We start from the raw sequence: 17,652 nt of genomic DNA on the forward strand, positions 1-17,652 counted from the left end.
TGCTCTATGGACCCTGCTCCATGCTCTATGGACCCTGCTCCGTGCTCTATGGACCCTGCTCCGTGCTCTATGGACCCTGCTCCGTGCTCTATGGACCCTGCTCCATGCTCTATGGACCCTGCTCAGTGCTCTATGGACCCTGCTCCATGCTCTATGGACCCTGCTCCGTGCTCTATGGACCCTGCTCCATGCTCTATGGACCCTGCTCCATGCTCTATGGACCCTGCTCCGTGCTCTATGGACCCTGCTCCGTGCTCTATGGACCCTGCTCCATGCTCTATGGACCCTGCTCCATGCTCTATGGACCCTGCTCCGTGCTCTATGGACCCTGCTCCATGCTCTATGGACCCTGCTCCGTGCTCTATGGACTCTGCTCCATGCTCTATGGACCCTGCTCCATGCTCTATGGACCCTGCTCCATGCTCTATGGACCCTGCTCAGTGCTCTATGGACCCTGCTCCATGCTCTATGGACCCTGCTCAGTGCTCTATGGACCCTGCTCAGTGCTCTATGGACCCTGCTCCATGCTCTATGGACCCTGCTCCATGCTCTATGGACCCTGCTCCATGCTCTATGGACCCTGCTCCGTGCTCTATGGACCCTGCTCCGTGCTCTATGGACCCTGCTCCGTGCTCTATGGACCCTGCTCCATGCTCTATGGACCCTGCTCCATGCTCTATGGACCCTGCTCAGTGCTCTATGGACCCTGCTCCATGCTCTATGGACCCTGCTCAGTGCTCTATGGACCCTGCTCAGTGCTCTATGGACCCTGCTCCATGCTCTATGGACCCTGCTCCATGCTCTATGGACCCTGCTCCATGCTCTATGGACCCTGCTCCATGCTCTATGGACCCTGCTCCGTGCTCTATGGACCCTGCTCCATGCTCTATGGACCCTGCTCCATGCTCTATGGACCCTGCTCAGTGCTCTATGGACCCTGCTCCATGCTCTATGGACCCTGCTCAGTGCTCTATGGACCCTGCTCAGTGCTCTATGGACCCTGCTCAGTGCTCTATGGACCCTGCTCCATGCTCTATGGACCCTGCTCCATGCTCTATGGACCCTGCTCCATGCTCTATGGACCCTGCTCCATGCTCTATGGACCCTGCTCCGTGCTCTATGGACCCTGCTCCGTGCTCTATGGACCCTGCTCAGTGCTCTATGGACCCTGCTCCATGCTCTATGGACCCTGCTCAGTGCTCTATGGACCCTGCTCCATGCTCTATGGACCCTGCTCCGTGCTCTATGGACCCTGCTCCATGCTCTATGGACCCTGCTCCATGCTCTATGGACCCTGCTCAGTGCTCTATGGACCCTGCTCAGTGCTCTATGGACCCTGCTCCGTGCTCTATGGACCCTGCTCCATGCTCTATGGACCCTGCTCCATGCTCTATGGACCCTGCTCCATGCTCTATGGACCCTGCTCAATGCTCTATGGACCCTGCTCAGTGCTCTATGGACCCTGCTCCATGCTCTATGGACCCTGCTCCATGCTCTATGGACCCTGCTCAGTGCTCTATGGACCCTGCTCAGTGCTCTATGGACCCTGCTCCATGCTCTATGGACCCTGCTCCATGCTCTATGGACCCTGCTCCATGCTCTATGGACCCTGCTCAGTGCTCTATGGACCCTGCTCCATGCTCTATGGACCCTGCTCCATGCTCTATGGACCCTGCTCAGTGCTCTATGGACCCTGCTCAGTGCTCTATGGACCCTGCTCCATGCTCTATGGACCTCGGAAGCGTTTGATGCCCAATGTCCCCGGATGCTCCCACCCGGCCCCTGGCTCCCCCTATAGCGCCCGGCCCTGCTCTATAGGGGCCTCCTGCGGGCCCTGCACACCCCCACGGTGCTGACAACGTCACGGGGTGGTGGCAGCATCACGTGGGGCCGGCCCCACAGCAGGAAGGGGAAGTGGGGCTGTGGGGCCACCAAGGGGACCATTGGGGCCACCAAGGGGGTGCTGGGGCCATAAAGGGGGTGCTGGGGCCATAAAGGGGGTGCTGGGGCCATAAAGGGGGTGCTGGGGCCATGTCGCTGCCCTCCGGGTACCAGCTGAAGCTGGCGGAGAAGCTGACGCTGCTCAATGAGAGGGGCCGGGGGGTCCTGGTGCGCGTCTACAACATCAAGAAGGTGGGTACGGGGTGAAGGGGGGGGGATTGGGGGCCGGAACAGGGGGTACCCCCCCTTGAGCCTATGGGGTGCAATGGGATGGTCCGAGTGGGATGGGCGCCATGGGGACCCAGGGATCCCATGGGGATGCTCCAGGTGGGATGGGGGCCATGGGACCCAGGGATCCAATGGGGATGCTCCAGGTGGGATGGGGGCCATGGGGACCCAGGGATCCCATGGGGATGCTCCAGGTGGGATGGGGGCCATGGGGACCCAGGGATCCCACGGGGATGCTCCAGGTGGGATGGGGGCCATGGGGACCCAGGGGATCCCATGGGGATGCTCCAGGTGGGATGGGGGCCATGGGGACCCAGGGGATCCCATGGGGATGCTCCAGGTGGGATGGGGGCCATGGGGACCCAGGGATCCCATGGGGATGCTCCAGGTGGGATGGGGGCCATGGGGACCCAGGGATCCAATGGGGATGCTCCAGGTGGGATGGGGGCCATGGGGACCCAGGGATCCCATGGGGATGCTCCAGGTGGGATGGGGGCCATGGGGACCCAGGGATCCAATGGGGATGCTCCAGGTGGGATGGGGGCCATGGGGACCCAGGGGATCCCATGGGGATGCTCCAGGTGGGATGGGGGCCATGGGGACCCAGGGGATCCCATGGGGATGCTCCAGGTGGGATGGGGGCCATGGGGACCCAGGGATCCCATGGGGATGCTCCAGGTGGGATGGGGGCCATGGGGACCCAGGGATCCAATGGGGATGCTCCCGCTCGGCTGCTGGTGCTGCTGGGCTTTGTGCTGGGGGGGTTCTGACGCTTGGGGCCCCCCCAGAGCTGCTCCGACCCCCGGACGCGGCCGCGGTGCCTCGGGGACAAGGCCCTGGAGGCCTCGCTCAAGGTCATCAACAAGAAGTTCCCTCACCTGGACGTGAGGAGCAGCGCGGTGAGGGCAGGGAGCGGGGCCCCGGCACCTCCACGGTGTCCCCATCCCCTCCACGGTGTCCCCATCCCCTCCACGGTGTCCCCAACCCCTCCACGGTGTCCCCATCCCCTCCACGGTGTCCCCATCCCCTCCACGGTGTCCCCAACCCCTCCACGGTGTCCCCATCCCCTCCACGGTGTCCCCATCCCCTCCACGGTGTCCCCAACCCCTCCACGGTGTCCCCATCCCCTCCACGGTGTCCCCAACCCCTCCACGGTGTCCCCATCCCCTCCACGGTGTCCCCATCCCCTCCACGGTGTCCCCAACCCCTCCACGGTGTCCCCAACCCCTCCACGGTGTCCCCATCCCCTCCACGGTGTCCCCAACCCCTCCACGGTGTCCCCAACCCCTCCACGGTGTCCCCAACCCCTCCACGGTGTCCCCATCCCCTCCACGGTGTCCCCATCCCCTCCACGGTGTCCCCATCCCCATTCTCGTGTCCCCATCCCCTCCACAGTGTCCCCATCCCCTCCACGGTGTCCCCATCCCCTCCATGGTGTCCCCATCCCCTCCATGGTGTCCCCAACCCCTCCACGGTGTCCCCAACCCCTCCACGGTGTCCCCATCCCCTCCACGGTGTCCCCATCCCCTCCACGGTGTCCCCAACCCCTCCACGGTGTCCCCATCCCCTCCACGGTGTCCCCAACCCCTCCACGGTGTCCCCAACCCCTCCACGGTGTCCCCATCCCCTCCACGGTGTCCCCAACCCCTCCACGGTGTCCCCATCCCCTCCACGGTGTCCCCAACCCCTCCACGGTGTCCCCAACCCCTCCACGGTGTCCCCAACCCCTCCACGGTGTCCCCATCCCCTCCACGGTGTCCCCATCCCCTCCACGGTGTCCCCATCCCCATTCTCGTGTCCCCATCCCCTCCACAGTGTCCCCATCCCCTCCACGGTGTCCCCATCCCCTCCATGGTGTCCCCATCCCCTCCATGGTGTCCCCAACCCCTCCACGGTGTCCCCAACCCCTCCACGGTGTCCCCATCCCCTCCACGGTGTCCCCATCCCCTCCACGGTGTCCCCAACCCCTCCACGGTGTCCCCATCCCCTCCACGGTGTCCCCATCCCCTCCACGGTGTCCCCAACCCCTCCACGGTGTCCCCAACCCCTCCACGGTGTCCCCAACCCCTCCACGGTGTCCCCATCCCCTCCACGGTGTCCCCAACCCCTCCACGGTGTCCCCATCCCCTCCACGGTGTCCCCATCCCCTCCACGGTGTCCCCATCCCCTCCACGGTGTCCCCATCCCCTCCATGGTGTCCCCAACCCCATTCTCGTGTCCCCCCCGTGCCCCCCGCAGCAGCTCCTGGCCCCGGTGCACAGGGACAAGGGGGACATCGTGCGGGTGCTGGCTCCCTTCTACCACTCCTTCCTGGACGTGCTGGAGTTCAGGGTGAGTGGGGGGCACGGGGGGGGACCCCGGGACCATCCCAGCCCTTGGGGTGCAGCCGGCGGTGCCCTCCGTGCCCAGGACCACGTCTACGAGCTCCTCAACACCATCGACGCCAACCAATGCTTCTTTGACATCGTAAGTGGGGGTCCCCAAGGGGCTGCTCTGGGGGGGTCACGGTGTCCCCCCCCCCCCCCGTGCATTGAGGGTGTCCCTGTCCCAGCACCTCAACTACGAGCTCACCAAGGGCTACCTGGACCTGGTGGTCACCTACGCGTCCGTGGTGCTGCTGCTGGCGCGCACCAGGGAGCGGCGCCTGCTCACCGGGCTCTACCACTGCGCCCATGAGCTGAGCCACGGCAGCGGGTACGGGGCAGGCGGGGACGGAGGGTGGGGAGGGATGGATGGAGGATGGATGGATGGATGATGGATGGATGATGGATGGATGGATGATGGATGATGGATGATGGATGGATGATGGATGGATGGATGATGGATGGATGGATGGATGGATGGATGATGGATGGATGGATGGATGGATGGATGATGGATGGATGGATGGATGGATGGATGATGGATGGATGGATGGATGGATGGATGATGGATGGATGGATGGATGGATGGATGGATGGATGGATGGATGATGGATGGATGGATGGATGGATGGATGATGGATGATGGATGGATGATGGATGGATGGATGATGGATGGATGGATGGATGGATGGATGATGGATGGATGGATGGATGGATGGATGATGGATGGATGGATGGATGGATGGATGATGGATGGATGGATGGATGGATGGATGATGGATGGATGGATGATGGATGGATGGATGGATGGATGGATGGATGGATGATGGATGGATGGATGGATGGATGATGGATGGATGGATGGATGGATGGATGGATGATGGATGGATGGATGGATGGATGATGGATGGATGATGGATGGATGGAGGATGGATGGATGGATGATGGATGGATGGATGGATGGATGGATGGATGGATGATGGATGGATGGATGGATGGATGATGGATGGATGATGGATGGATGATGGATGATGGATGGATGGATGGATGGATGATGGATGGATGATGGATGGATGATGGATGGATGGATGATGGATGGATGGATGGATGGATGATGGATGGATGATGGATGGATGGAGGATGGATGGATGGATGATGGATGGATGGATGGATGGATGGATGGATGGATGATGGATGATGGATGGATGATGGATGGATGATGGATGATGGATGGATGGATGGATGGATGGATGGATGATGGATGGATGGATGGATGGATGATGGATGGATGATGGATGGATGATGGATGGATGGATGGATGGATGGATGGATGATGGATGGATGGATGGATGGATGGATGGATGATGGATGGATGGATGGATGGATGATGGATGGATGATGGATGGATGGAGGATGGATGGATGGATGATGGATGGATGGATGGATGGATGGATGGATGGATGGATGGATGATGGATGGATGGATGGATGGATGGATGGATGATGGATGGATGGATGGATGGATGGATGGATGATGGATGGATGGATGGATGGATGGATGGATGATGGATGGATGGATGGATGGATGATGGATGGATGATGGATGGATGGAGGATGGATGGATGGATGATGGATGGATGGATGGATGGATGGATGGATGGATGATGGATGGATGGATGGATGGATGATGGATGGATGATGGATGGATGATGGATGGATGATGGATGGATGGATGGATGATGGATGGATGATGGATGGATGATGGATGGATGGATGATGGATGGATGGATGGATGGATGATGGATGGATGATGGATGGATGGAGGATGGATGGATGGATGATGGATGGATGGATGGATGGATGGATGGATGGATGGATGATGGATGATGGATGGATGGATGGATGATGGATGGATGGATGATGGATGGATGGATGGATGGATGATGGATGGATGATGGATGATGGATGGATGATGGAGGATGGATGGATGATGGATGGATGGATGATGGATGATGGATGGATGGATGGATGGATGGATGGATGGATGATGGATGGATGGATGGATGGATGATGGATGATGGATGGATGGATGGAGGATGGATGGATGGATGATGGATGGATGATGGATGATGGATGGATGATGGAGGATGGATGATGGATGATGGATGGATGGATGGATGGATGGATGATGGATGATGGATGGATGATGGATGGATGGATGGATGGATGGATGGATGATGGATGATGGATGATGGATGATGGATGATGGATGGATGATGGATGGATGATGGATGATGGATGGATGGATGATGGATGGATGGATGGATGATGGATGATGGATGGATGATGGATGGATGGAGGATGGATGATGGATGGATGATGGATGATGGATGGATGATGGATGATGGATGGATGGATGATGGATGGATGGATGGATGATGGATGATGGATGGATGATGGATGATGGATGATGGATGATGGATGGATGGACCCTATCCTATCCCACCCCGTCCCAAGCTCCCATTCCCCATCCCGGCAGCGATCCCTCCTTCCCCCGCCTGGCCCAGATGCTGCTGGAGTACGAGCACCCCCTCAAGAAGCTGGTGGAGGAGTTCGTGCCCCACACCAAGGTGCGGCCGCGCGCCCAACGGGTCCCATCCTGCCCCGCGCTGCCCCCCCGGCCCCAGCCCCACGGCCCCGTGTCCCGCAGGCGCTCACCGGAGCCCTCCTCTCCCTGCACCCCCTGTTCATGCGGAGGAGCCAGGATGCGGAGCAATGGAGGAGAGAGCAGGTCCTGAGCCTGCTCAGCACCCCCGGGGCCATGCTCAGCCCCAGCACCTCCGACAGCGTGAGTGGGGATGGGATGGGGATGGGATGGGGATGGGATGGGGATGGGATGGGGATGGGGATGGGATGGGGATGGGGATGGGGATGGGATGGGGATGGGATGGGGATGGGGATGGGGATGGGGATGGGGATGGGGATGGGGATGGGGATGGGGATGGGGATGGGATGGGGATGGGATGGGGATGGGGATGGGATGGGGATGGGATGGGGATGGGATGGGGATGGGATGGGGATGGGGATGGGGATGGGGATGGGGATGGGGATGGGATGGGGATGGGATGGGGATGGGGATGGGATGGGGATGGGATGGGGATGGGATGGGGATGGGGATGGGATGGGGATGGGATGGGGATGGGATGGGGATGGGATGGGGATGGGGATGGGGATGGGATGGGGATGGGATGGGGATGGGATGGGGATGGGGATGGGGATGGGATGGGGATGGGATGGGGATGGGATGGGGATGGGGATGGGATGGGGATGGGGATGGGATGGGGATGGGATGGGGATGGGGATGGGATGGGATGGGGATGGGATGGGGATGGGATGGGGATGGGGATGGGGATGGGGATGGGGATGGGATGGGGATGGGGATGGGATGGGGATGGGGATGGGGATGGGATGGGGATGGGGATGGGGATGGGGATGGGAAGGGGATGGGGATGGGATGGGGATGGGGATGGGGATGGGGATGGGGATGGGATGGGGATGGGGATGGGGATGGGATGGGGATGGGATGGGGATGGGGATGGGGATGGGATGGGGATGGGGATGGGGATGGGGATGGGGATGAGGATGGGGATGGGATGGGGATGGGGCCATGGGGCCGCGGTTTCCCGCAGGTGCCCTGTGAGTTCCTGTCTCTGGAGGTGATGGAGCGCTGGATCCTGCGTGAGTCCTCGGGGTGGGTGTGGGGCTGGGCTCGGGGTCCCCCTTGTCCCTCTATGGGTCCCGCCCCATTGATGCCCCCCCGCTGTGGGTCCCGCCCCATTGATTCCCCCCCGCTGTGGGTCCCACCCCATTGATGCCCCCCCGCTGTGGGTCCCGCCCCATTGATGCCCCCCCGCTGTGGGTCCCGCCCCATTGATGCCCCCCCGCTGTGGGTCCCGCCCCATTGATTCCCCCCCCGCTGTGGGTCCCGCCCCATTGATGCCCCCCCGCTGTGGGTCCCGCCCCATTGATTCCCCCCCGCTGTGGGTCCCGCCCCATTGATGCCCCCCCGCTGTGGGTCCCGCCCCATTGATGCCCCCCCGCTGTGGGTCCCGCCCCATTGATTCCCCCCCCGCTGTGGGTCCCGCCCCATTGATTCCCCCCCCGCTGTTGGTCCCGCCCCATTGATTCCCCCCCCGCTGTGGGTCCCGCCCCATTGATTCCCCCCCCGCTGTGGGTCCCGCCCCATTGATGCCCCCCCCCGCTGTGGGTCCCGCCCCATTGATTCCCCCCCCGCTGTGGGTCCCGCCCCATTGATTCCCCCCCCCGCTGTGGGTCCCGCCCCATTGATTCCCCCCCCGCTGTGGGTCCCGCCCCATTGATTCCCCCTCCCGCTGTGGGTCCCGCCCCATTGATTCCCCCCCCGCTGTGGGTCCCGCCCCATTGATTCCCCCCCCCGCTGTGGGTCCCGCCCCATTGATTCCCCCTCCCGCTGTGGGTCCCGCCCCATTGATTCCCCCCCCGCTGTGGGTCCCGCCCCATTGATTCCCCCCCCCGCTGTGGGTCCCGCCCCATTGATGCCCCCCCCCCGCTGTGGGTCCCGCCCCATTGATTCCCCCCCCGCTGTGGGTCCCGCCCCATTGATGCCCCCCCCGCTGTGGGTCCCGCCCCATTGATTCCCCCCCGCTGTGGGTCCCGCCCCATTGATTCCCCCCCCGCTGTGGGTCCCGCCCCATTGATGCCCCCCCCCCGTGGGTCCCGCCCCATTGATGCCCTCCCCCCGCTGTGGGTCCCGCCCCATTGATGCCCCCCCCGCTGTGGGTCCCGCCCCATTGATGCCCCCCACGCAGTGGGGTTCCTGCTGTGCCCCTCGGCGCTGGGCTCGGCGGCCCCGTGCCTGCAGCTCTGGCGCCGGGCGCTGCGGGGCTCGCTCCGGGTCTCGCTGCTGCGGGAGGAGGCGGTGCCGGTGCACGGGGTCACGGAGGAGCTGCTGGGGAGCGTCCGGGGGTACCGGGGCTGGAGCGGGGCCATGGGGATGGAGCGGGGGCTATGGGGCTGCATTGGGCGCTATGGGGCTGCACTGGGCGCTATGGGGCTGCACTGGGCGCTATGGGGCTGCATTGGGCGCTATGGGGCTGCATTGGGCGCTATGGGGCTGCACTGGGCGCTATGGGGCTGCACTGGGCGCTATGGGGCTGCATTGGGCGCTATGGGGCTGCACTGGGCGCTATGGGGCTGCATTGGGCGCTATGGGGCTGCACTGGGGGTTATGGGGCTGCACTGGGCGCTATGGGGCTGCATTGGGGGTTATGGGGCTGCACTGGGCGCTATGGGGCTGCACTGGGCGCTATGGGGCTGCATTGGGCGCTATGGGGCTGCACTGGGGGTTATGGGGCTGCACTGGGCGCTATGGGGCTGCATTGGGCGCTATGGGGCTGCACTGGGGGCTATGGGGCTGCACTGGGCGCTATGGGGCTACATTGGGCGCTATGGGGCTGCACTGGGCGCTATGGGGCTGCACTGGGCGCTATGGGGCTGCATTGGGCGCTATGGGGCTGCACTGGGCGCTATGGGGCTGCATTGGGCGCTATGGGGCTGCACTGGGCGCTATGGGGCTGCATTGGGGGTTATGGGGCTTCACTGGGCGCTATGGGGCTGCATTGGGCGCTATGGGGCTGCACTGGGGGTTATGGGGCTGCACTGGGCGCTATGGGGCTGCATTGGGGGTTATGGGGCTGCACTGGGCGCTATGGGGCTGCACTGGGCGCTATGGGGCTGCATTGGGGGTTATGGGGCTGCATTGGGCGCTATGGGGCTGCACTGGGCGCTATGGGGCTGCATTGGGGGTTATGGGGCTGCATTGGGCGCTATGGGGCTGCACTGGGCGCTATGGGGCTGCATTGGGCGCTATGGGGCTGCATTGGGCGCTATGGGGCTACATTGGGCGCTATGGGGCTGCACTGGGGGCTATGGGGCTGCACTGGGGGCTATGGGGCTGCATTGGGCGCTATGGGGCTGCACTGGGGGCTATGGGGCTGCATTGGGCGCTATGGGGCTGCACTGGGCGCTATGGGGCTGCATTGGGCGCTATGGGGCTGCACTGGGCGCTATGGGGCTGCATTGGGCGCTATGGGGCTGCATTGGGGGTTATGGGGCTGCACTGGGCGCTATGGGGCTGCATTGGGGGTTATGGGGCTGCACTGGGCGCTATGGGGCTGCATTGGGCGCTATGGGGCTGCACTGGGCGCTATGGGGCTACATTGGGCGCTATGGGGCTGCATTGGGGGTTATGGGGCTGCACTGGGCGCTATGGGGCTGCACTGGGGGTTATGGGGCTGCACTGGGCGCTATGGGGCTGCACTGGGCGCTATGGGGCTGCATTGGGCGCTATGGGGCTGCACTGGGCGCTATGGGGCTGCATTGGGCGCTATGGGGCTACATTGGGCGCTATGGGGCTGCATTGGGCGCTATGGGGCTGCACTGGGCGCTATGGGGCTGCATTGGGCGCTATGGGGCTACATTGGGCGCTATGGGGCTGCACTGGGCGCTATGGGGCTACATTGGGCGCTATGGGGCTGCACTGGGCGCTATGGGGCTACATTGGGCGCTATGGGGCTGCACTGGGCGCTATGGGGCTGCACTGGGCGCTATGGGGCTGCACTGGGGGCTATGGAGCTGCACTGGGGGCTATGGGGCTGCACTGGGCGCTATGGGGCTGCACTGGGGGCTATGGGGCTGCATTGGGCGCTATGGGGCTGCACTGGGGGCTATGGGGCTGCACTGGGGGCTATGGGGCTGCACTGGGCGCTATGGGGCTGCACTGGGCGCTATGGGGCTGCATTGGGCGCTATGGGGCTGCACTGGGCGCTATGGGGCTGCACTGGGCGCTATGGGGCTACATTGGGCGCTATGGGGCTGCACTGGGCGCTATGGGGCTGCATTGGGCGCTATGGGGCTGCACTGGGCGCTATGGGGCTGCATTGGGCGCTATGGGGCTGCACTGGGCGCTATGGGGCTGCATTGGGGGTTATGGGGCTGCACTGGGCGCTATGGGGCTGCATTGGGCGCTATGGGGCTGCACTGGGGGTTATGGGGCTGCACTGGGCGCTATGGGGCTGCATTGGGGGTTATGGGGCTGCACTGGGCGCTATGGGGCTGCACTGGGCGCTATGGGGCTGCATTGGGCGCTATGGGGCTGCACTGGGCGCTATGGGGCTGCATTGGGGGTTATGGGGCTGCATTGGGCGCTATGGGGCTGCACTGGGGGCTATGGGGCTGCATTGGGCGCTATGGGGCTGCATTGGGCGCTATGGGGCTACATTGGGCGCTATGGGGCTGCACTGGGCGCTATGGGGCTGCATTGGGCGCTATGGGGCTGCATTGGGCGCTATGGGGCTGCACTGGGCGCTATGGGGCTGCATTGGGCGCTATGGGGCTGCATTGGGCGCTATGGGGCTGCACTGGGCGCTATGGGGCTGCATTGGGCGCTATGGGGCTGCATTGGGCGCTATGGGGCTGCATTGGGCGCTATGGGGCTGCATTGGGCGCTATGGGGCTGCACTGGGCGCTATGGGGCTGCATTGGGCGCTATGGGGCTGCACTGGGGGCTATGGGGCTGCATTGGGCGCTATGGGGCTGCACTGGGCGCTATGGGGCTGCATTGGGCGCTATGGGGCTGCACTGGGCCCTGTGTGTGCCCCACGGGTCCTGTTCCCTCCCGCAGGTGCGGGAAGCGCGTGGCCGATGTCAGGGAGTGCCGGGAGCACGCGGTCGCTCACAGGTCAGGGGGGGACCCATGGGTGCTGCTGGGTCCATGGGTGCTGCTGGGTCCCATGGGTGCTGCTGGGTCCATGGGTGCTGCTGGGTCCATGGGTGCCGCTGGGTCCATGGGTGCTGCTGGGTCCATGGGTGCTGCTGGGTCCATGGATGCTGCTGGGTCCCATGGGTGCCGCTGGGTCCATGAGTGCCGCTGGGTCCATGGGTGCCGCTGGGTCCATGGGTGCCGCTGGGTCCCATGGGTGCCGCTGGGTCCATGGGTGCCGCTGGGTCCCATGGGTGCCGCTGGGTCCATGGGTGCCGCTGGGTCCCATAGGTGCCGCTGGGTCCCATGGGTGCCGCTGGGTCCCATGGGTGCCGCTGGGTCCCATAGGTGCCGCTGGGTCCCATGGGTGCCGTTGGGTCCCATGGGTGCCGCTGGGTCCATGGGTGCCGCTGGGTCCCATGGGTGCCGCTGGGTCCCATGGGTGCCGTTGGGTCCCATGGGTGCCGCTGGGTCCCATGGGTGCCGCTGGGTCCCATGGGTGCCGCTGGGTCCCATGGGTGCTGCTGGGTCCCATGGGTGCTGCTGGGTCCATGGGTGCTGCTGGGTCCATGGGTGCCGCTGGGTTCATGGGTGCCGCTGGGTCCATGGGTGCCGCTGGGTCCATGGGTGCCGCTGGGTCCCATGGGTGCCGCTGGGTCCCATGGGTGCTGCTGGGTCCATGGGTGCTGCTGGGTCCATGGGTGCTGCTGGGTCCCATGGGTGCTGCTGGGTCCATGGGTGCTGCTGGGTCCCATGGGTGCTGCTGGGTCCCATGGGTGCCGCTGGGTCCATGGGTGCCGCTGGGTCCCATGGGTGCCGCTGGGTCCCATGGGTGCTGCTGGGTCCCATGGGTGCTGCTGGGTCCATGGGTGCTGCTGGGTCCATGGGTGCTGCTGGGTCCCATGGGTGCTGCTGGGTCCATGGGTGCTGCTGGGTCCATGGGTGCTGCTGGGTCCCATGGGTGCTGCTGGGTCCATGGGTGCTGCTGGGTCCATGGGTGCTGCTGGGTCCATGGGTGCCGCTGGGTCCCATGGGTGCTGCTGGGTCCATGGGTGCTGCTGGGTCCATGGGTGCCGCTGGGTCCCATGGGTGCCGCTGGGTCCATGGGTGCCGCTGGGTCCCATAGGTGCTGCTGGGTCCATGGGTGCCGCTGGGTCCATGGGTGCCGCTGGGTCCATGGGTGCTGCATTGGGTGCCTCCATTGGGTCCCCCCCATGGGGCTGGGTTTGGGGGGGGTCTTTGGGGTGACCCCCCCCGTGCCCCCCCCCAGCGGGTCCCTGCACCGCGGCCGGAGGCTGTTCCTGTGCGGGGCCGTGCGGGAGCTGGAGGCGGTGCTGAGCGACCAACCCGGGCTGCTGGGACCTAAGGTGGGCAAGGGGGGTAATGGGGTAATGGGGGTAAGGGGTTCAATGGGGCTCAATGGGCTCAATGGGCTCAATGGGCTCAATGGGGTTCAATGGGCTCAATGGGCTCAATGGGGTTCAATGGGGTTCAATGGGCTCAATGGGCTCAATGGGTTCAATGGGGTTCAATGGGGTTCAATGGGGTTCAATGGGCTCTATGGGTTCAGTGGGGTTCAATGGGGCTCAATGGGTTCAATGGGGTTCAATGGGGTTCAATGGGCTCAATGGGTTCAATGGGGTTCAATGGGGCTCAATGGGGTTCAATGGGGTTCAATGGGGTTCAATGGGGTTCAATGGGGTTCAGTGGGGTCCATGGGCTCAATGGGGTCCATGGGGTCCATGGGCTCAATGGGGTCCATGGGGTCCATGGTGTCCATGGTGTCCATGGGGTCCATGGTGTCCATGGGGTCCATGGGCTCAATGGGGTCCATGGGGTCCATGGGCTCAATGGGGTCCATGGGGTTCATGGGGTCAATGGGGTCCATGGGGTTCATGGGCTCAATGGGGTCCATGGGGTCCATGGGGTTCATGGGCTCAATGGGGTCAATGGGGTCCATGGGGTTCATGGGCTCAATGGGGTCAATGGGGTCCATGGGGTCCATGGGCTCAATGGGGTCAATGGGGTCCATGGGGTCCATGGGCTCAATGGGGTCAATGGGGTCCATGGGGTTCATGGGGTCCATGGGCTCAATGGGGTCAATGGGGTCAATGGGGTCCATGGGGTCCATGGGCTCAATGGGGTCAATGGGGTCCATGGGGTCCATGGGCTCAATGGGGTCAATGGGGTCCATGGGGTTCATGGGCTCAATGGGGTCAATGGGGTCCATGGGGTTCATGGGCTCAATGGGGTCAATGGGGTCCATGGGGTCCATGGGCTCAATGGGGTCAATGGGGTCCATGGCGTTCATGGGCTCAATGGGGTCAATGGGGTCCATGGGGTCCATGGGCTCAATGGGGTCAATGGGGTCCATGGGGTCCATGGGCTCAATGGGGTCAATGGGGTCCATGGGGTCCATGGGCTCAATGGGGTCAATGGGGTCCATGGGGTCCATGGGCTCAATGGGGTCAATGGGGTCCATGGGGTTCATGGGCTCAATGGGGTCCATGGGGTCCATGGGGTTCATGGGCTCAATGGGGTCAATGGGGTCCGTGGGGTTCATGGGCTCAATGGGGTCCATGGGGTCCATGGGGTTCATGGGCTCAATGGGGTCATTGGGGTCCGTGGGGTCCATGGGCTCAATGGGGTCCATGGGGTCCATGGGGTTCATGGGCTCAATGGGGTCAATGGGGTCCGTGGGGTCCATGGGCTCAATGGGGTCCATGGGGTCCATGGGCTCAATGGGGTCAATGGGGTCCGTGGGGTCCATGGGCTCAATGGGGTCCATGGGGTCCATGGGTTTCAATGGGGTCCGTGGGGTCCATGGGCTCAATGGGGTCAATGGGGTCCATGGGTTTCAATGGGGTCCGTGGGGTCCATGGGCTCAATGGGGTCCATGGGGTTCATGGGCTCAATGGGGTCAATGGGGTCCGTGGGGTCCATGGGCTCAATGGGGTCAATGGGGTCCGTGGGGTCCATGGGCTCAATGGGGTCAATGGGGTCCATGGGGTTCATGGGCTCAATGGGCTCAATGGGGTCCATGGGGTTCATGGGCTCAATGGGGTCAATGGGGTCCGTGGGGTCCATGGGCTGCCCCCTGACCCCGCTGCCCGCAGGCCCTGCTGGTGTTCGTGGCGCTCTCCCTGTGCCGGGACGAGGTTCGCTGGCTCCTGCTGCACTGCGAGCCCGGGGCCCGGCACAAGGCCCCCGAGGAGCGCCCGGAGAGGTAGGGCCGGGACCGGGACCGGGCCCCCCCGAGAGCGCCCCCGTGGCCGCGGGCGGGCTCTGAGCGGTGCCTGCGCTCGCAGCCACCTCGCGGAGCTCCTGTTCCTGCTGCAGCGGCTGCGGGCGCTGGTGCGGGGCCACGCGGGGCTCCTGCGGCGCTACCACAGGCGGTACCTGGCACGCTTCGATGCGCTCCTGCTCAGCGACATCATCCAGGCAGGGCCCCTGCCCTGAGCCACAGCCCCATCCCATCCCCATCCCATCCCCATCCCATCCCCATCCCATCCCCATCCCATCCCCATCCCCATCCCCATCCCCATCCCCATCCCCATCCCCATCCCCATCCCCATCCCATCCCATCCCCATCCCCATCCCATCCCCATCCCATCCCCATCCCCATCCCCATCCCATCCCATCCCCATCCCATCCCATCCCATCCCCATCCCCATCCCCATCCCATCCCATCCCCATCCACATCCCCATCCCATCCCCATCCATCCCCATCCCATCCCATCCCCATCCCCATCCCATCCCCATCCCATCCCATCCCCATCCCCATCCCCATCCCCATCCCATCCCCATCCCCATCCCCATCCCCATCCCCATCCCATCCCCATCCCCATCCCCATCCCATCCCCATCCCATCCCCATCCCCATCCCCATCCCCATCCCATCCCCATCCCCATCCCATCCCCATCCCCATCCCATCCCATCCCCATCCCATCCCCATCCCATCCCCATCCCCATCCCCATCCCATCCCCATCCCCATCCCATCCCCATCCCATCCCCATCCCCATCCCCATCCCCATCCCCATCCCATCCCCATCCCCATCCCCATCCCCATCCCCATCCCCATCCCCATCCCCATCCCCATCCCATCCCCATCCCCATCCCATCCCCATCCCATCCCATCCCCATCCCATCCCCATCCCCCATCCCCATCCCCATCCCATCCCCATCCCATCCCCATCCCATCCCCATCCCCATCCCCATCCCCATCCCCATCCCCATCCCCATCCCATCCCCATCCCCATCCCATCCCCATCCCCATCCCATCCCCATCCCATCCCCATCCCCATCCCATCCCCATCCCCATCCCCATCCCCATCCCCATCCCCATCCCCATCCCCATCCCCATCCCCATCCCCATCCCCATCCCATCCCCATCCCCATCCCATCCCCATCCCATCCCCATCCCCATCCCATCCCCATCCCCATCCCCATCCCCATCCCCATCCCCATCCCATCCCCATCCCCATCCCATCCCATCCCCATCCCCATCCCCATCCCCATCCCCATCCCCATCCCATCCCCATCCCATCCCCATCCCCATCCCATCCCCATCCCATCCCCATCCCCATCCCATCCCATCCCCATCCCCATCCCCATCCCCATCCCCATCCCATCCCCATCCCCATCCCATCCCCATCCCATCCCCATCCCCATCCCCATCCCCATCCCCATCCCCATCCCCATCCCCATCCCATCCCCATCCCCATCCCATCGCATCCCCATCCCCATCCCATCCCCATCCCATCCCCATCCCATCCCCATCCCCATCCCCATCCCCATCCCATCCCCATCCCATCCCCATCCCATCCCATCCCCATCCCATCCCCATCCCCATCCCATCCCTCCCCATCCCCATCCCCATCCCCATCCCCATCCCCATCCCATCCCCATCCCATCCCCATCCCCATCCCATCCCCATCCCCATCCCATCCCCATCCCATCCCCATCCCATCCCATCCCATCCCCATCCCATCCCCATCCCCATCCCCATCCCATCCCCATCCCCATCCCCATCCCATCCCCATCCCCATCCCATCTCCATCCCCATCCCCATCCCCATCCCCATCCCCATCCCCATCCCCATCCCCATCCTTATCCCCATCCCCATCCCCATCCCCATCCCCATCCCATCCCCATCCCCATCCCATCCCCATCCCCATCCCCATCCCCATCCCCATCCCCATCCCCATCCCCATCCCCATCCCATCCCCATCCCATCCCATCCCCATCCCATCCCCATCCCATCCCCATCCCCATCCCATCCCCATCCCCATCCCCATCCCCATCCCATCCCCATCCCATCCC

The 17,652-nt window shown here is 64.0% G+C and overlaps 1 protein-coding gene across 1 annotated transcript in view; it reads left to right on the forward strand.

Annotated features, from left to right (window-relative positions):
* Positions 1-2,031: 2,031 nt before the first annotated feature.
* LOC308232733 (nck-associated protein 1-like) overlaps positions 2,032-17,652 on the forward strand; it is a gene marked incomplete at both ends in the record, with an annotated part of 25,145 nt that continues 9,524 nt past the window's right edge. Inside the window, 13 exons of the mRNA XM_080639966.1 lie at positions 2,032-2,133; positions 2,958-3,068; positions 4,408-4,500; positions 4,579-4,635; positions 4,721-4,863; positions 7,071-7,161; positions 7,242-7,379; positions 8,221-8,269; positions 9,379-9,535; positions 12,252-12,308; positions 13,600-13,696; positions 15,446-15,555; positions 15,638-15,770. Of these exons, the coding sequence (XP_080496092.1) occupies positions 2,032-2,133; positions 2,958-3,068; positions 4,408-4,500; positions 4,579-4,635; positions 4,721-4,863; positions 7,071-7,161; positions 7,242-7,379; positions 8,221-8,269; positions 9,379-9,535; positions 12,252-12,308; positions 13,600-13,696; positions 15,446-15,555; positions 15,638-15,770 (1,338 nt within the window). The remainder of the gene's footprint in view (positions 2,134-2,957; positions 3,069-4,407; positions 4,501-4,578; positions 4,636-4,720; positions 4,864-7,070; positions 7,162-7,241; positions 7,380-8,220; positions 8,270-9,378; positions 9,536-12,251; positions 12,309-13,599; positions 13,697-15,445; positions 15,556-15,637; positions 15,771-17,652) is intronic.

The sequence above is a fragment of the Psittacula echo genome (assembly GCF_963264785.1).
Source record: "Psittacula echo genome assembly, contig: SCAFFOLD_114, whole genome shotgun sequence".
NCBI lineage: Eukaryota > Metazoa > Chordata > Aves > Psittaciformes > Psittacidae > Psittacula > Psittacula echo.